Source organism: Netta rufina (assembly GCF_964035555.1).
Source record: "Netta rufina genome assembly, chromosome: 4".
NCBI classification, from domain to species: domain Eukaryota; kingdom Metazoa; phylum Chordata; class Aves; order Anseriformes; family Anatidae; genus Netta; species Netta rufina.
In genome coordinates this window covers 56,053,569-56,074,557 of record NC_140127.1, presented here as the reverse complement: position 1 = coordinate 56,074,557, position 20,989 = coordinate 56,053,569, and the positions used below count along the sequence as shown (strand labels likewise).

General features: G+C 40.6%; 1 protein-coding gene across 3 annotated transcripts in view; it reads left to right on the top strand.

Moving 5' to 3' along the window:
• PCDH7 (protocadherin 7) overlaps nt 1–20,244 on the top strand; it is a gene marked incomplete at both ends in the record, with an annotated part of 298,952 nt that extends 278,708 nt beyond the window's left edge. For all 3 annotated transcript variants that reach the window (XM_084286807.1, XM_084286806.1, XM_084286805.1), the window contains one exon: nt 19,865–20,244. In XM_084286807.1, coding sequence (XP_084142933.1) covers nt 19,865–20,244 — 380 coding nt within the window. The remainder of the gene's footprint in view (nt 1–19,864) is intronic.
• Nucleotides 20,245–20,989: the final 745 nt, after the last annotated feature.

Here is a 20,989-nt window from a genome sequence, read left to right as displayed (position 1 = left end):
GGGAGAATTCCATTCTTTTTAATAATTCTCCTGGAATAATTCCATCCTCTGACAATTACTCAAGTGATTGATATTTGGACACAGAATTTTTTGCCTCAGGTTGCAACTTCAAAGTTGACCTAAGTAAAAGTCATTTGTATCATCTGATATTTAATCTATTACATGGAAAAAAAAAAAAAAAAAAAAAAAAAAGCAATACTGCACAATGCTTTATATTCACAATAACTACAGTCCCAACTGGCATCTCTCTTATGATCTTGGAAAGGAGCCAGAGATAAAGATACTGTGCAGTGAATTTTTTTTATTATTATTATTTTTTCCTGAATATTTTCGTTTGGTGAAACTATGTTCTGAATCACCTGGAAAGAAGATGCCTGCACAGCATATGTACTGTGTGAGCCATGATATGTTTTGGTGCTTCTTGTCATTGTGGGGGCAGTAAGAGGCAGCTTCATAAAAGTCAGTTAATTCATTTACTAAAAACTTGTCTGAAATAATCACCAAAATACAGTTTGCTCCTTTCCCATTTACAGTAATTGTCCATCAAGTCAAATAAGATCTGCAGATTGTGTATACCAGTCTTATTCAGTTTGGTAAATTTGTTTGCATCTTCTAATTTTTTGTGTTCTGCCCATCTCCTGTAATTGACACCTTAACCATTAGATTTCCATGTCTTGTTCAGCTTGTCAGAATACTCCAGCAGTTACTAAATGATTTTGACCACTACAGCTGACATGGGGTAGCTCAGCAGAAATGAGAGTTTCAATTGCAATATTAAATTCTCTTAAACCAAGAGAATGGATTCACTAAAAAGTACTTCCAGTCGCTTCTGACACTTGAGATTCTTTCTTTACTAAGCTAGGAAGTATCTCACATTGTAGAGAAATATCTCAAGAGACATGTAAATGGATGCGCTCAATTGTCCATGCAAGTAAGTGGCTTAGGAAGTCTGAAGAAAATCTTACCTATTAGCTGGTGGAGCAACCAAAAACCCAGCATCTTCATCTCAGGAATAAGAGATAGCTCTTCCCTAATATGTTGACTTGGATACCACAGTTTATCAACGCAGTTCCACTTATAATTTAAGATTTCTACCTTACCTCCTATAACTGATGAGTGAATTAAACTCTACAGGATACTCAAGGTCAAGACCAGAGGCCAGAAACCTATGATACATAGGTTTGGCTACAACAAATTCCCACTCCCACAAAAAAAAGTTGAAATTACTATTTCTGACAGCCTTAGAACTACATTTGCAAGTAAAACTTGATTTTTTCTTCTCTGTTTTGTCTCATTCAGATTTTTTCCATTCTTTCAATTACCTTAATAATCCAAATAAATAAATATATGTTATACTTTTACATTCTATAGTGAAATAAACAGTGATACTTCTCTCTAATCTTTTTGTATAACGTCCTTATGATGCATGTGTATGATTACAGTCCAGCTACTGTGCATGCACAAGGTGAATTACTGCTATGCTTAATTACTAATGGACTATAACCCAGATGAACCTGTCATAAGTTCGTAACCATTCTAAGCTGATGTTTGTAATTAATTCACTAGCTGTAATCTGCACACACAGCTGAAAAAATCAATAAAAAAAATCCCTTTGAGCAGGTCATAAATCACGCTGGGAGATTCATTATCTTTCTCTATTTGTCTCTCGATTTTTTTGAAGTGTGAAGACATTTTCCATGTGCTTGCTATTAAACAAAAAAACAAACAAAAAACCACTCCCTCTCCCTTGCATCATCTCAGTGAGAAAGAATCAGTAATATATATATATACATATAATTATATATACATATATATGTTGTTTTATTTAGGTGGACATTAATTAAGAATAGATTCTACCCATTCTTAGGAAAAAATTGAGGGTTATAAAATAAGTGGTCTGAAGAACAGAATGACACTGGCCCAGGCCACTGGAATGGAGTAAAAGAAATGACTCCGTAACTAGATAATCAGTAAAATATTTCATTTTTATGTGACAGGTGAAAATATTAGCATTTACATCTGAGTTGCATGACTTTATATTCATGCTGTGCTTCATGATTAATGAAGATGAACAGTACATATTATAAAATTTAATCAATTTCTTCAGGAATCCTCCTGAAGACTTTAGACAAACAGAAAAATGTACATTAACGCAATGTTGTTAAATTGTTTTAATTACTATTTTTAGCATTCATGTAGACCATGCATCATATAGACCTGCCTGTATTGAAAATGCATTCTTGTACTTTCCAATTCAATTGAAGTTGGTTTTGTCCCAGCTCTTCCTAGGATTATTAAGTGTGTAAAATTACGATTTATTTGTGTATTTGTGAGAGAAACATGTATGGCATAAACGGATGACTATTTTTTTTATCCTTTGTGTGGGATAAGGTTTCTTTGCTGTGACATAAAAGTCTAAATGGAGCTTCCTGTGACTACTGTTTTTCATTTTACATCACAACTTCTTCATCACAGTTACTAAAAAGACCAGTAGTTAAGATGTTTGTTTCTGCTCCATATTGACCTCTACATTATTTACAGGAGTGTTTGCATGCAGAGCATGGGGAACTTTCTTAAATTCCAGCCTCTTCATCACTCTTCCCCCCACTTGAAAATAATGCAATATAAACTAAAAGATTTTCAGCACACTTTACATTTACTGTTTAACCATAAGGTTCTATGATACAACAAAACATACAGGTCACACAGAAAACTTCTGGAGAACAGGATTCATTCCATTTTTCCCGAAAGAATTACTAATATTTAATATACATTATTATATAACATTTTATTCTGTATCAAGATAAAAAGTTAAAGTTAGTACCTTGTGGTAGAAGGACTAGGTAAGAAAAAGATAACTGATTGAAAGACGTAAAAGAGAGAAAACAGTGTTTTCTCTTAAAGTCAATTCTTAAACACAGCAACATTCAACAAGAACCTTATTTTAATTTGAGTCCATAGTCACAAGTGACTCCATTTTGCCTTTTTTTGGCCCTGTTGGTTATGATAAACAGTTATGCATCCGTGTGTGGGGGGTTTGAATGTACAGTGAAGTATGAAATACTTAATAACGATAAATAAAATAAAGGGGTGGCACAGTATACAGCTGAGATGAGCTGTATAATAATGGCTGCTAGCTACCCTTCCTTTGGAGCTCCTGCAGTCCCATCACTTTGCTATGAGTATCAAGGAAATTAAGTTGACTTTGAGCACTGATTCAGACTTTTCTCAAGTCGTCTTTAGGAGAACTGACATTCTAATTGCTCCATGAATTGCTTCATCTCAGAGTTTGTTAAGCACTGACACATTTTACTGAAAAAACTAAAGGTATGTAATTTGACACAGTGACAGATTAATACTTCATCATCAGATTGGCAGAACAATTAGACAGCTTAAATGTGTCCTACATCTTAATGTCTGTGCTACTTCAGGAAGCCATGCTAAATCCTATTTTTCCTGAAAGATATGTTGCCATTTCACTGATAGAAGTAAATCAGACCATCAAAGGATTTAATGGGATTACAAGGTTTGTAACAATTTCATTTAAGTCAAGAAAATTAAAATCTAGGGAATTTAAGCTCACAGTGGTGTATTCAGTACATGGAAGCTGGTACTTCTTAGTTCTCGTTTTACATATTCTATTGGTCTTCTGAACTAAAATGAAATAACAAAGTCTTAACTAGAAGATAAAAAGAACTTCAGAGAGAAAGCTATGTGCTTCTGGTATGCTTCCTCTTATATTATAATGTAATCAAAGTTTAAAATTAGCATTTGTGTAGAATTAAGTCCTTTGAATTAGATTTCACTTAAACATAACACTGTATACAACCTATATTATGGTTCAACACTGACAACTAACTGATTAATATCACTTGGGTCTGTGAGAGAACAAACTGTTTGTTTCTTGTTGTTTTTTATTTATTTTAAAAAGAAGACAAAAAAATTTGTCATATGTAGTGTTGTCCTGGTTTCAGTTAGCACAGAATTAATTTTCTTCCTAGTAGCTGGTGGAATGCTGTGTTTTGGCTTAGAATGAGAAGAGTGCTGATAACACCCCGATGCTTTAATTGTTGCAGAGCAGTGCTTATACTAAGCCAAGGACATCTCAGCCTTTGCTCTGTCCTGCCAACGGGCAGGCTGGGGGGTGCAGTAAGAGCTGGGAGGGGACAGACCCAGGACAGGTGACCCAAACTAGCCAAAGGGGTATTCCATACCATCTGACGTCATGCTAAACAATATATAGGGGTGGCTAGCCGGGGGGAGGGGGCCGGACTGCTCGGGGTTAGGCTGGGCATCGGTCAGCGGGTGGTGAGCAATTGCATTGTGCATCACTTGTTTGTACATACTATTATTACTTTCGTATTATTATATCTTATATCCCTTATATTCGTATTATTATATCTTATATTATTATATCTTATTAAACTGTCTTTATCTCAACTCACGGGCTTCACTTTCCATTTCTCTCCCCCGTCCCAGAGAGGGAGGGGGGAGGGTGAGCGAACGGCTGCGTGGTGTTTAGCTGCCGGTCGGGTTAAACCACGACAGTCTTTTTGGCGCCCAACGTGGGGCCCGAAAGGTTGAGATAACGGCAGATCTGATCAGAGTGTGTTAAACTAAAATTGGTGTAAGGATTAGACCTGCTTAATAGTCACTTGTCATGATGCTGATTGCTTTAATCACAACTCTGCTGCGCCTGTTTTCCAAATTGAGTATTATAGTACATTATTTTCCGTATTTGCTCTCTGTAGTGTTGTTTCTTCTCTCCGGGCCCTGGTTTCAGACCATTATGGTACTAAGTGTTATAGCAATGGCTTATGAGACGATAAGATATCTGGTCATGACTCTAACTTGGTATTTATACTCAGTAACATCGTGGACTCTGTACTTTGGAAACAGCATCTTGGGAACTATTAGCAATTATACCTATTGTTTTTCTCCATTAGAGAGTCAATCTGTGGAGGGGAAAGGGGAGGATATTTTTCCTTACTTGCTTACTCTCCCTTTCTCCTTCACCACCCCTGTATCCTCCTGGGTCACTCTGCCTTCCTCCTTCACCACCCTCTTATCCCCTGAGCTTGTTACAATAGCTCTCCAAGATATTGAATATTTCTGGAATACTCAGAATACCATAGTCTTGTTGTTCTGCCTCATGAATGCACTTCAGATTCTGCTTAAAGTTAAACAACTACTTATGAAGCTCATCCGGAGATCTGCCCGGAGGCAGTATAGTTGTGGGTGGCAGGGAGTATGGGTGGATATGGGCAGGCATCTAGAGCAGTTGGCACCCCCAGTGTGTTGGAAATTCACCCCTGAACAATGGCAAAATCCTCAAAAACTGGCAGAATGCTTGAAAAAAAGGTGTAATGATTCTGGCAGTTCCAAAGTAACACAAATCATTGTAACGTGCTGGGGCCTGGCTCATGCCTATCGAGCTGCCATTGATACTGCTGTCAACTTAGTGACAGACCCTGCGGCCACTCCAAACCCTGTGACAGATCCAACGGCCACTGTGACCCCTACGGTGGATTCTGCAGCTGCTCCAGTCCCAGCTCCTGCAGCCGCTCCAGTCCCAGCTCCTGCAGCCGCTCCAGTCCCAGCTCCTGCAGCCGCTCCAGTCCCAGCTCCTGCAGCCGCTCCAGCTCCAGCTCCTGCAGCCGCTCCAGTCCCAGCTCCTGCAGCTGCTCCAGTCCCAGTTCCTGCAGTCGCTCCAGTTCCAGCTCCGGCCGCTACTCCAGTCCCAGTTCCTGCAACTGCTCCAGCTCCAGCTCCTGAAGCCGCTCCAGCTCCAGCTCCTGCAGCTGCTCCAGTCCCAGTTCCTGCAGTCGCTCCAGTTCCAGCTCCGGCCGCTACTCCAGTCCCAGCTCCTGAAGCCGCTCCAGCTCCAGCTCCTGAAGCCGCTCCAGCTCCAGCTCCTGAAGCCGCTCCAGCTCCAACTCCTACTGCTGCTCCAGTCCCAGCTCCTGCAACTGCTCCAGCTCCAGCTCCAGCTCCTGTAGCCGCTACAGCTCCGGTTCCTGCAACTGCTCCAGCTCCTGTAGCCGCTCCAGCTCCTGTGGCCGTGTCAGAGAAACGAGCTGTAGCAGTGCAAGTTGACCCTGCAGAGGGCATTCCAACCCCTGTGGCAGACCCTGTAACAAAGTCAGAGAAACGAGCAGTAGCAGTGCAAGCTGCCCCTGTAGAGAAGGTGAAAATATGGTACAGAAATTCAAGTCGTTTAGAACGCAGAGAGTCTTCTGCCAATCCAGGTAAGGCTTCTGCCAAAACTAAGTATAGAGATGACGAAGATGATGACGACGCTGGGCCGTCAAGGATTCAGGAGGAGGAAGATGAGGATGCCGAAAGAGCAACAGTAACTACCCGAAGCCTAAACGAGCGCGAGCTACGAGATGTGCGAAAAGATTTTGGTCGCTGTATAGGTGAGCAGCTTGTCACCTGGCTGCTCCGGTGCTGGGACTCTGGAGCCAATTGTGTGGAATTAGACGGCAGGGAAGCCAAGCGGCTGGGATCCCTTGCTCGAGACGCCGGCATTGACAAAGCAATTGCAGATGGAGCACGACCCACCAGCCTCTGGAGGCGTCTCCTCTCAGCTGTGAGGGAAAGGTATCCCTTCAAGGAAGATATTTTATGTCTACCAGGCAAGTGGACCACTATGGAGAAGGGAATCCAGTACCTGAGGGAATTAGCCGTACGGGAAGTGATTTATGAGGATCCAGACCTCAATCAAACATCCACAGATCCAGATGAAGTCAAGTGTACACGACCCATGTGGCGGAAGTTTGTACGGAGTGCACCATCATCATATGCCAGCTCATTGGCAATAATGGCCTGGAAAGAGGATGAGGAACCCACAGTGGGTGAAGCGGCTAAACAACTCCGGCAGTACGAAGAAAGTCTCTCCTCTTCCTTACAGGCCTGCGTCTCAGCTGTGGAGAAACTTTCTGAAAAGGTTCACCAACTTGAAGAGAATCTATTGTCCTCCCCACCTGAACCAACCAGTGCCCACCGACCAAAGGAGAACACTTGGGAGAAACTTTCTGAAAAGGTTCACCAACTTGAAGAGAGATTATTCTCCTTCGCACCTGTACAAAGCAGTGTCTCAGCTGTCAGGGGTAGGCGTTCACCCACACAAGGAAGACGATATGGTGGGTACTCACCCCGTGCCACCCTGTGGTTTTACTTACGAGACCATGGAGAGGACATGAGAAAGTGGGATGGAAAATCTACCGCGACCCTAGAGGCACGGGTACGTGAGTTGCAAAAGAAAACAATCAGGAAAAAGGGATTCTCCGAAAAGTTTGCTGCTCCAACTTCCAGCAGACAGTCCTTCAAACACAGAAACGAGGAAGATTCTGACCAGGATTAGGGGGGCCCTGCCTCCAGCCAGGGGGAGGAAAGGGACAATCGAGTTTATTGGACTGTGTGGATTCGATGGCCTGGCACATCACGCGCACAGAAGTATAAGGCTTTAGTAGACACCGGTGCACAATGTACTATAATGCCATCGAGCTATAAAGGACCAGAGCCCATCTATATTTGTGGAGTGACAGGGGGATCTCAGCAGTTGACTGTATTGGAGGCTGAAGTGAGTCTGACTGGGAATGAGTGGGAAAAGCACCGCATTGTGACTGGTCCGGATGCTCCATGTATCCTTGGCATAGACTATCTTAGAAGAGGATACTGCAAGGACCCAAAAGGGTTCCGGTGGGCTTTTGGTATTGCTGCCTTAGAGACAGAGGGCATTAAACAATTATCTACCTTGCCTGGTCTCTCAGAGGACCCCTCTGTTGTGGGGTTGCTGAGGGTCGAAGAACAGCAAGTGCCAATTGCTACCACAACTGTGCACCGGCGGCAATATCGCACCAACCGAGACTCCCTGATTCCCATCCATAAGCTAATTCGTCAATTGGAGAGCCAAGGAGTGATCAGCAAGACTCATTCACCTTTCAATAGTCCCATATGGCCAGTGCGAAAGTCTAATGGCGAGTGGAGACTAACAGTGGACTATCGCGGCCTGAACGAAGTCACGCCACCACTGAGTGCTGCAGTGCCGGACATGCTGGAACTTCAGTATGAACTTGAATCGAAGGCAGCCAAGTGGTACGCCACAATTGATATCGCTAATGCATTTTTCTCCATCCCTCTAGCAGCAGAGTGCAGGCCACAATTTGCCTTCACTTGGAGGGGAGTCCAATATACTTGGAATAGGCTGCCCCAGGGGTGGAAACACAGCCCTACCATTTGCCATGGGCTGATCCAGTCTGCGCTAGAGCAGGGGGAAGCTCCTGAACACCTGCAGTACATCGATGACATTATTGTGTGGGGTGACACAGCAGAGGAAGTTTTCGAGAAAGGGAAGAAAATAGTCCAAATCCTTCTGAAAGCCGGTTTTGCCATAAAACAAAATAAAGTCAAAGGACCTGCACGGGAGATCCAGTTTTTAGGAATAAAATGGCAAGATGGACGTCGTCAAATCCCAATGGATGTGATCAACAAAATAACAGCTATGTCTCCACCAACTAACAAAAAAGAAACACAGACTTTCCTAGGTGTTGTGGGGTTTTGGAGAATGCACATCCCAAATTACAGTCTGATTGTAAACCCACTCTACCAAGTAACTCGCAAGAAGAATGAGTTTGAATGGGGCCCTGAACAACGACAAGCCTTTGAACAAATCAAGCAGGAAATAGTCCATGCAGTAGCCCTTGGGCCAGTTCGAACAGGACCAGATGTAAAGAATGTGCTCTACACTGCAGCCGGGGAGAACGGCCCCACCTGGAGCCTCTGGCAGAAAGAACCTGGGGAAACTCGAGGTCGGCCCCTGGGGTTTTGGAGTCGGGGATACAGAGGATCTGAGGCCCGCTATACTCCAACTGAAAAGGAGATATTGGCAGCATATGAAGGAGTTCGATCTGCTTCGGAGGTGGTCGGTACTGAAGCGCAGCTCCTCCTAGCACCCCGATTACCGGTACTAGGCTGGATGTTCAAGGGAAGGGTCCCCTCTACGCATCATGCAACTGATGCTACATGGAGCAAGTGGGTTGCACTGATTACTCAGCGGGCTCGAATAGGAAACCCCAGTCGCCCAGGAATATTGGAAGTGATCATGGACTGGCCAGAAGGCAAATACTTTGGGATATCATCAGAGGAGGAGGTGGGTCGTGCTGAAGAAGCCCCACTGTACAACCAGTTGCCAGAGAATGAAAAGAAATATGCCCTGTTCACTGATGGGTCCTGTCGTATTGTGGGGAAGCATCGGAGATGGAAGGCTGCTGTATGGAGTCCTACGCGACGAGTTGCAGAAGCTGCTGAGGGAGAAGGTGAATCGAGTCAGTTTGCAGAAGTGAAAGCCATTCAGCTGGCTTTAGACATTGCTGAACGAGAAAAATGGCCAGTTCTCTATCTCTACACCGATTCATGGATGGTAGCAAATGCCCTGTGGGGATGGTTACAGCAATGGAAGCAAAACAACTGGCAGCGTAGGGGCAAACCTATCTGGGCTGCTGCATTGTGGCAAGATATTGCTGCTCGGGTAGAGAACCTGGCTGTGAAAGTACGCCACGTAGATGCTCATGTGCCCAAGAATCGGGCTACTGAAGAACATCAAAACAACCAGCAGGTGGATCAGGCTGCTAAGATTGAAGTAGCTCAGGTGGACCTGGATTGGCAGTATAAAGGTGAATTATTTATAGCCCGATGGGCCCATGACACCTCAGGCCATCAAGGTAGAGATGCAACATACAGATGGGCTCGTGATCGAGGGGTGGACTTGACCATGGACGCTATAGCACAGGTTATTCATGACTGTGAAACATGTGCTGCAATCAAGCAAGCCAAACGGTCAAAGCCTCTTTGGTATGGAGGACGATGGCTGAAATATAAGTATGGAGAGGCCTGGCAGATTGATTACATCACACTCCCTCAAACTCGCAATGGCAAGCGCCACGTACTTACAATGGTGGAAGCAACCACCGGATGGCTGGAAACATATCCTGTGCCTCATGCTACCGCCCGGAACACCATCCTGGGCCTTGAAAAGCAAGTCCTATGGCGACATGGCACCCCAGAAAGAATAGAATCAGATAATGGGACTCACTTCCGAAACAACCTTATAGACACTTGGGCCAAAGAACATGGTATTGAATGGGTGTATCACATCCCCTATCGTGCACCAGCCTCCGGGAAAGTTGAACGATACAATGGCCTGTTAAAGACTACCTTGAAAGCAATGGGCGCTGGGACGTTCAAAAACTGGGATACGCATTTGGCAAAGGCCACCTGGTTAGTCAATACTAGGGGATCTACCAACCGAGCTGGACCTGCCCAATCAAACCTGTTACGTACTGTAGATGGGGATAAAGTTCCTGTAGTGCATGTAAAAAATATGCTGGGTAAAACAGTCTGGGCTACTCCTGCCTCAGGAAAAGGCAAACCTATTCGTGGAATTGTTTTCGCTCAGGGACCTGGATATACTTGGTGGGTGATGCAAAAGAACGGAGAGGTCCGGTGTGTACCTCAAGGAGATTTAATACTGGGTGAGAATAGCCCATGAACTGAATTGCACCATGTTAAATAGTATATTATACTGTATGTTATCACTACCATGATTACTATAGGTGACTAATTAGAATGTATGGAAAAGAGTGTAACCTGAGCATGACATAAATGGTATGGAATAAGGGGTGGATAGATGTCCTGGTTTCAGTTAGCACAGAATTAATTTTCTTCCTAGTAGCTGGTGGAATGCTGTGTTTTGGCTTAGAATGAGAAGAGTGCTGATAACACCCCGATGCTTTAATTGTTGCAGAGCAGTGCTTATACTAAGCCAAGGACATCTCAGCCTTTGCTCTGTCCTGCCAACGGGCAGGCTGGGGGGTGCAGTAAGAGCTGGGAGGGGACAGACCCAGGACAGGTGACCCAAACTAGCCAAAGGGGTATTCCATACCATCTGACGTCATGCTAAACAATATATAGGGGTGGCTAGCCGGGGGGAGGGGGCCGGACTGCTCGGGGTTAGGCTGGGCATCGGTCAGCGGGTGGTGAGCAATTGCATTGTGCATCACTTGTTTGTACATACTATTATTACTTTCGTATTATCCCCATTGTATCATCATTATTATTATTGTTATTATTATTTTTGTTATTTTTTTTTTTTTTCCTGTCTTATTAAACTGTCTTTATCTCAACTCACGGGCTTCACTTTCCATTTCTCTCCCCCGTCCCAGAGAGGGAGGGGGGAGGGTGAGCGAACGGCTGCGTGGTGTTTAGCTGCCGGTCGGGTTAAACCACGACAAGTGTCTTTCATGTGAACAATCTTTTAGGTCAATTTTGAAATATTGGTGGTCATTGAAGGTCACAGATGCAGTACTACAGAGCTGGTACAAACATTAACTTAGGTCAGAATTTTTTTCTGGAGTCATTCTATTAGAGGAACACCTAAAGAACATTGTATGTTAATCCACTGGAAGCAAGTGTGAAAAAAATAACTGGAATTCAAGCCAGTATTTTTATGGCTTGGGTATTATTTCTTTGGATAGATGTCAGAGTCACGTTAAATAGCTATAAATTCTAGTATAGTCTGTTTAGTTAAACAAAAAACATCTAAATCTTATGCCTGCTTTCACCCATTGGACTGTTCATCTCTAAAACAGAGGCAGATAAACAAAAGCAAAATTTCATGTAAGAAGTAAACAATCTTGAAATGTTCTGCTTTACAGAGAGTCTCCTTTACACCAGTTTCAGTTTTAATAGGCTTCAGTGGCACGCTATTTGGTTTGTACCACTACAGGTGGAAGCAGAATTCAGTCCTTAATTTTCTGATTAAACTTTCAAATGGAATTGGTGTGTTGGGATTTAGGCAAGAAGGTATGATAAATTATTAGGTTATCATGTTGGGACTTGAGAGTGCCTTTTTTTTTTTTTTCACATTACTAGTTTTTTGTTTCTGTATTCATTTGATTAACTCATATCTAAAATGATAAGACAGTTTTGTTTTCAGTTTGTAATCCTATTAATTTAAAATTTTAAGGAGGATGTCATGCAAAAATGGACTTTTAGCTTAACAGAAGCTGAACTTCTAAGGCTGATTTATTACCAAATAAGTCAAGAATCTTAATACAGGAACAGTTAAGGACTGGGCTGAGGCCAAAGTGCATAAATGTTAGTAATCACATCAGCAGAATTGCAGAGCTGAAGGGAACTTCTAGAGGTCATTTAGTGCATCCTTCCTTTCCCAAGGTAGGATTAGCTAAGTTTATGCTACCCTTGGGAGACATTTGTCTAGCCGTTCTTAAAACTTTCCTGGTGGTAGAGAGTCTATAATATTCCATTACTACATTTATCCTCAAAGTTGTTTTCTGATTTCTAACCTGGTTTGTCGTTGCTGCAATCAAAACATTATTTTTGGTTGTTTCTACTGTGGACATGCAAAACAGACTGTTCCCACTTGCTTTACTATAGCCTTTTAGGTACATGACAAAGTGCTGTTTACTCCCTCATCTGCCTTGTCTTCTGGATAGTTCACTCTCATTCATCTAATGCGAACTTTTTACAAATGTTAAAGAATCAGTTACCTATTTCTGTCGTCTTATGTATTTATTTATTTACATTTGTTTTACCAGTAAAGGACTATGTAGCATTTCATATTTGCTTTGAAAATCCCACTATGGAATACATTGAAAACAGCTAAGTGATTGGACTTTTGACATAATACAGCAATGAGTCTTGCTGGTCTTAGGAACTGTGTAAGGGATATTAAAGAATTGTGTAAGGGATACTACTTTTCAAGTAAAGTATTTAAATTTCTCTCTTTCATTCTGTGTTCCTTTTTTCCTTGCATAGAAAAAGAATAAAAATGTTCAGAATTCATTACTGTATATCCTTCTGTTGTACCTTCTCTCACAATATTAATCAGTCGTTGTACATATGAGCCTTTCTGTACTCTGAAATATTTTTATTTCTTAAGCATTGAAAAACATTTCAGAATGAAATTAATATATTAATTGCTTTCAGAATTACTTTGGTGTAGTTTGGCGTGTCTCAAACAGTGAATTTGTGTTTGACTTTATTCAATAGGACTGCTTTAGAGATGGCATGCACTGTCTCTGCAGTACATGATAATGCCACATTCAGAATGACAGCGGTCCAAGCCTTGGGGCCCTAAATGCTTCTTGAGATATGTTCAATTGGTATTTAACTGTATTTAGCCTAAGGTGCAGAGAAAGAAGCTAGTGATGCCTTCAAACGTGTTTAAGTGTTTTAATAGTGTCTTGGCATGTAAGAATATGCCACAGCACTAACAGGGTGCAGTTCCTAAATTACCACAATTAGGAGGCAGGAATTTCAAAGACAGTACTGCTGTAGCTCTGTATCACTGTAGCTCAGTTTGCTGTTGTTGTTTTTGGTTTTGTTTTCTCTTGAACAGTGAATTTCTTCAATACGCACCCTCTCAGCTGTTTTCTGCATTATTGTTCTCTGATCATGTAGTCAATACTTGTTATGCTTTAAGAGCTCTGTTGTGTCTCCCATCACACAGCTCGTAAAACAGACAGCCATTTAATATAAAAGCTATGTAAATGGATTCCTGTTTAATTACATAGACTTAGTGGTGTTCCACTTAATTTTTGGATGGTTCTCTGAATGTAGTATATTTGTGTACAGAGTGCCCCAAAACGTAGGGCGAAAACTGGTTCATCCAAGCCACAATCTCCATCACTACCATGAGACAGTAGCTATGCCTGTTCTTTTTTCACCGTATTCTGTAACCATGGCACAGGTGTTCTTTACAGACCCTCAATAATGCATGCAGAGGTATTATGGTCCCATCAGTGGGGAATGGCAGCAAAATCTGCATGTAGTCATTGATTTGTAATAGATACTATTCAGCACTCCATCTACCAGTGACTCTTCAAATCATATGGACCAATGCATGCTTAAAGTAGTAGTGTACTACTGCTGTAGTTTTGCATGATTTTTTTCAGTCACATGCTCTGGAAAAGGTGTACAACTAGGAATGCTTTCTTGGTACAGAGTTCTTCTTGCTGGGAATGTTCAAATTGTATGTATCCAGATATGGAGTCAGTATTGTTCCTGTGTGATTTTTATCTCCATGGTCAATAAATGGAAGAGGGCTTTTGACTAATTAATTCTAAAGCCTATAGGCTTTGTGGTTTACAAAATATAAGAAAATTAAAAGCCTATTGCAGCTTCCTCCAGAATACTGTGTATGCTGGGATACATTAGGACTAATTGCAAAAAGTGGATGTCTCTAAAATATATCATGCAAGAATGGGCTGTTCTAAAAGATGAGCCAGAGTGAGTGTGCAACCTTGATTATATTTCTGCAGTGTATATAAGTGTACGTAACATCACATCATTTCTAATATGTATTTGTTGACTTATTTCATAATAGTTTGTCCTTGTCCACATATATTGACCTTCTTTGGTAAGGAATGGGAAGAAAGAAAATAATAATGGAAAACTGATTGGGTGAATATTGTAGTTGTTAAATTTTGGGGGGTTAAACTAAATATAATCCTCACATTTCTTCTCTCTGCATTGCCATGCTAGGTGCCTTCCTTATTTTGATAACAAGCAATCCTTCCAGCACTAAAGCAGCAGCCAGCTACAATCAATAGAAACGTGATCATACATATAAACAACCCCATTCATTTGTATGCTTTTGTACAGGGTTTTATGGGAAAAAATCGCAGAAATTAATGATTTGTTGGATCAGTGATCAATTTTATTTTTAAATGATAGCTATCAATTAACTCTGCAAATTGTTGGTGCAAGCTTATATGGAATGCAGTGAGAAATTAGATAGTGGTGCTTCTATGTGAGACTCTGTAAATTTGTAAATTAGTATTCTCCTTTTTTTTTTTTTTTTTTTTTTTTTTAAGCTGAAGTCTGAGCAGTTGAAAGTGAAAACTGCTCTCTAAATACTCGCTTTTTAAGTCTACCACTAACATGTACACCAAAGCACTTGTCTAAATATCTGCTTTTTGGGAATGGATTTACAATGTTTTTGAAAAAAATTAAGCAATACCTAACTTTGGAGTAGAGCCACCATGAGAGGATGTTTGAAAATAGCTTAGATGGCATGTTCCACTGTATCTCAGAAGATTATTCAAATTTAAGCGCTTTCTACATAAAGTTTTCATGTATAAACAGATAAAATCTAAATTCAAAATCTACACGTTTCTATATGACAAGAAATACTATCCCTCCAGGTTTACTTTCTCACTAATTAGCACTGTGATAAAATTTGTTTGTTAATAACTGGCATTTTAAGCACTTATTTGAGCCAGTTTCCAGATATATAACTGTGGTAGAAATCTGTTACGCTCTTCCTTGATGATTTGCCGACTGTGATGACAAATTCTTTGCTGTGTCTCGTTCCATTAGGTTTGTCAGCTAGCAGGGTAGTTGCTACTTAAGTGTTTAACTTTTAAAATGATTAGTACTTAAAAAATGATGTTACTTAGAAATATGTTTGGACAAAACTTATTCTAGAAGAAAAAAGGAGTAATGTGTGTTGGTTTTTTTTGTTTGTTTGTTTGTTTTTCTCAACCTCAGAGATTGTTCATGACTCTATAGGCTAGATAATGTGAAAACAGGAGCTTACAGTCACTATGCAAAAGAGGGTCAATCTGTTCAGAGGATTAGCAAAAGTACATTTAATTACTTTGTGGCTAAAGCTGTGTGCTTGTTTATTCAGAATGAAAGTTAAATCTGTTATCTACTGCAGTACTGCAGTGTATAAGAGATACCCTAGTCCTTAACAGACTAGTTTAGGTATTTTAAATAGTTTAGGCATGAAAGCAATGCCTGCTTAACCCATCTTCTAACATAATGCAGACAGAAAATATTCTCTCCTTCCCCACACCTCCCCACCAAATGCTGATGTTATGTCCATCTTTCAAACAGAAGAGTGGTTAAATGCAACAGGCTTCATATGCATGTTAGATTAAATCTATGTTTAAACGCTATCCTGATTCTAGCTCTTAATACAGATGCAAGAGAGCAATGGAGTAGAAGACTACATTAACTGTATGTGCCAAATACTAACTGTAAGGTTTGTTGGAGGAAAATATATCTCACTGGATCCAACAGCCCATGGGAGGCAAGTCTGCTGCCACTCTACGTCCCCAGGTCCAACCGGTAGCAAAACTGAAGATACGTTCCTAGCAGGCATGTGCACAGAGCACAAGTATATACCACATATAGACACAGCTGGCAGATCACAGACATACAGAGCAACTCAAACACAGGCAGCATCAAAGGCCTCATCCTGCTCCCCTCTCTGTCTGGACAGCATGGAAGTCCACTAGTGTGTGTACATATATGTAATATGTACATATAACATGCATGTATATATATGAGATATATACACAAACAATATACATACACACTATACAACATATATATATAGTTGGATTGTATACATGTATATAATTATTTTTATATTTTTGGATTGTGTATCTATATGTTTATATATGTGTATACATATTTATGCCTCTTTTTCCACTCTTGTTCTTTCTCCCCTAGACATCCCATAGTTAGGTCCAGTGCAATCCCAAACTGCTTTTCCCCTGCATTCTGTAACATCTCCTACATGTTAGCTAGGCAACAACCCCCCATCGAGTAAAAGGTGATCTTGAGAGCATCTGCTGATGACTCATGGCCATTGGTTCCATGCCTGGACAACAGGGCTGATGGGACAGACCCAGGAGCTGTGGCTGTTGCTCAAGTCATTGATTTGGGTTCCCATCTGCCACTGTACACCCCTGTGCTCCACTAAGCCTAGGCAGTGGCCCCTGCGAGGAGCCTGGGATCAGCCTGGCAGGGTATTATTTGGGTTCCCCCTCCTGCCAGTTTCTTTCTGAGCTCCTTTGTAGGTATGCAGATGGGCTTTATCACAAAACCCAACAGGGTGAATGAGCCACGCTCATTCAGACTTAGAGGTTTTGCTTGATAAATATCACTGTAAAGCTGAATTGCACAGAAAGTCTCATGCTTTACAAATAAGGGATTCTACATTTGTCCAGAATGAATATGAATAATAAACTACAATGCAAAATGGTAATTTTTCAGGTATGTGATTTGACTAGTGCAGAACCTGAGTGATGCTGGCTTAAGACCTGCTTGCACTAAAAAGGAACCCTAAAATATATAAGATATTAACAGTTTCAATCTAAAAAGTAAAAATAAAAATATAATAGTACTAATAAAAGAAAAAAAATCAACATTTTTCAATAAACACGTACTCCTATGTTTTAAATAAAGATCAAACAATTTTCTTGTTCAGTATTTGCTAATATTCTGCCAGAGTAATAATTTAAATAGTAGTAGCAAGCCTAATGTTTAATGGTCATTTTTCAGAAAGAAAGTGAGATTATCTCTTATTGAGATTTAGATGGGAAGTGGTTATGCCCTCTTTTTAAAATATCAGGAGGGTATTCTTGTTTAAAAATTAAAGCACATAAGGTGCAGCTCAGCAGTTAATTATGTATCTTACCTTTAGGGTGTGCCAGAATAATACTAGGTTTTACTGACAAATAATAGAGAATATTCCTGATAGAGTCACTGTCTTTTGTGTAGTTCTCTAGAACACAGATGTCTAAAAACCAATAGGCTGATAACTGTCCATAGTCTTTGTATTCTTCATTGAAAAAATGTGGTAGTTGTGGCTGAATCTAACTGCAGAAGTCTTGAAAAGTACGGCTGGAAAAAAAAAAAAATCCATTGTTTCCCTTTTCCCAGCCTTACACGTCTCAGCTACAGTTACTCAAGTTGCTCAGTTATGAAAATGTCGGTGCTGGTTTCCTTGCTGAAGTCAGTGACATATTGCAATATGAAATATTGTACAGTGTTCGGTATGCTATGGAAATATTTTCAACTCTTAATGAAAATTAATACACATTCACAGAATCACAGAATTGTCTAGGTTGGAAGAGACCTCAAAATCATCGAATCCAACCTCTGACCTAACACTAACAAGTCCTCCACCAAACCATATTACTAAGTTCAACATCTAAACATCTTTTAAAGACCTCCAGGGATGGTGACTCCACCACTTCCCTGGGCAGCCCATTCCAATGCCTTACAACCCTCTCAATAAAGAAGTTCTTCCTAATATCCAACCTAAAACACCCCTGGCGCAACTTTAGCCCTTTACAATACTGCAACAAATTACTAATAAAGGAATAGTTAAATGCACAGAAAAATTGGAAAGAGATGAATGTAAATCTAACTTTCAAGAGCTTTTGCATTTTCATCACCATTAAATCTGCAGATGCTGAAATAAAATATGATTTCTCTGCAAGCATCTATTGTAAATATTTTTAACTAAAATATTTTAAGCAAAGGATTTTTTTTTTTTTTAATATAAATAAACTTCAGGAGTGGTCTTTTTTGCTGGTTCTAGACTCTAGACTCTACACCGTCTTTGTAGCCCTCCTTTGGATACTCTCCGATAGTTTTATGTCCTAATTATATTTGGCACCCAAAACTGCACACAGTACTCGAGGTGAGACCTCACCAGCATGGAGCAGAGCAGGACAATCCCTTCCCTCGACCAGCTAGCAATGCCATGCTTGATACACCCCAGGATACACTTGGCCCTCTTGGTTGCCAGAGCACACTGTTGACTCATAATCAACCTTCTGTCAACCAAATCTCCCAATCCCTTCTTGCAGGGCTGCTCTCCAGTTTCTGACCCCCCAGTCTATACATGGATCTAGCGTTGCCCCATCCCAGATGCAGAATCCATCACTTTTAAACTTCATACAGTTGGTGATCGCCTCGCTCTCGAATTTGTCAAAATCTCTCTTGCAAGGCATAACTATATGAATATCAATCTTGTTGCTTTGTAGGCAACTCCACTTATAGACCATAAATAAACTGGGAAAAAAAAAAAAAAAAAAAGCATTCAGAATCTTACCAGTCATTAAAACAGAGGACGTAGCTTTCTAAATTATAATGCAGGTATCAAAACAGGAATATTAAAAACCCTCTGTGTATCTGGTAGGAGTCAGCCCTGCAGTCCTGTGAATTTTGCTGTTTTTCAGAGAAAGATTTTATGACTACAATAGGTAGAAAACTGAGATAAAGCGATCTAGAACAAGACAACTTTTAACACAGCATGCCAGATATAAAATATTACATTCAGGTAGCACTCATTCTCTCTGCCCCTCCACATGCACACACAACACATAGAACAACATTATCTATATATGTTAGACTATGTTTATAACCAAAAGTAGTTTTTAATATGCTTTTACTAATCATTGATTGTAGTACTCATGTAACATATCGCGTACTAACACCCTGTTCTGAGAAATACAAGTGGAGATTACATGCAAATCGAGTCCTATTGTCAGTAACAGAACAGCTTGCACACCAGGAATTAAACATGTTCATAAAAATTTGCAGAGTCCAGGGCCTAAAGTTTCTTTCACAAAAGTTCAAAACATTCTTTGGGAAAAAAAAAAAAAAACACTCAGGTATTTTTAATAATTTCAAGGAAATTGGCAGCATAGAATTAAGTGCTTGGTTGACGCTTAGACATCAAAAGTCATTCAGTAACTAATGTCAAATGTGATTTTGCTTTTGAGATTGATTTACAGCCATAAAAACTGACAACATTTTTACTTTTCAGTTCTCAAGGTTCAGAATAACCATACTGATATGCTTATGACCTATTGGGCACATTCAATGTAAAAGAAGCTATTACTATGGAACTTAATGCAACATTCTTACCAAGACCTTTAAAAATACCTATTGTGTATTTAAGGATTCTCAGTTTCACTGGAAGACATTGCAGTATTATTCATTTGTAAAGGCAACTCTATTTTACTTTCAGATTCAAGGCCTCTGCCAGATGTAGCCCTGACAGGGAAGTGTACCCGAGAATGTGATGAATATGGCCACTCGGACTCCTGCTGGATGCCAGTTCGCACTTCTCCTGAAAGGAAGCAGAAGAGCCAGCCAAAACTCTCCACTTTCATGCCTGTTGATGAACGGGGCAGTCAGGAAAAGCTGGCCAATGGAGAAGCTTCCCTCATGGGTGATCGCAACAGAAACCTCCTTAACAAAAAGTTGACCTCATCCTATGAGACCTTCAGTGCGGCTAGTTTCAGCAAAAAAGAAGAAGGCAATCCAGAGGATATTCCCCTCACACAGACAGGGGAATACAAGCCATCTCCTGTCAATACTCTAACTAGAAGAGAAGTTTACCTGTAGGCTAAAAAGCAGCAACAAATTTCTTTCATGTTATAGGAAAGAAAAGGGGTAAAAGTCCTAAAAGCAAAACAATTTTAACAAAAATAAGAAACAAAAAGAGGAGGCCACCAAAGAGACAAAAGCTCTGCCTGCCACTTCTGCCTCCAGAGCAGGCATTTAATTATACTGTCTGCCTGACTATACTGTACAATGTAGAAAATGTTGTTACTTGCATGTCTAATCCCCCCCACCGATTTTTATTTTCCTAAATCTATGGTGCAAATTCTTCCCATAGTAATGAGCTTGATTAAAAAGAACACAACACAACGTTGTTTCCCCTCTGCAGAAGCATGAGTTAAGCCACTCATTTTGTTTGATTGTCATCTGGCTTGTTAAGGGTAACAGGTCAGGGAAAATGTATTCAAAACATATCATCTGAATATTGCTGATCCCCACCAGGGACAACCCTTCAGAAACCATGCAGATAAAGAGATAAATACAAAAGAATAATCATTAATAGGCACTTTGTGAAGACCACAGCTTTAATATTCTCACCTCTCATCTGAGGCTGGAAGCAACAGAGATACGTTCAGCCTGAGACTGCAGTCCAAAACAAGGCATACTTTCCTATGAATCATGAACTCTGGTTCTGTTTTATCCATAGAACAAATGTGTTCTTGCTGTGTCTCTTTCTTTCCTCCTCTCTCGTTCTCTGTAATGATTACTTCAATGTAAACACAATTAGTAACACATATACTGTAGCATA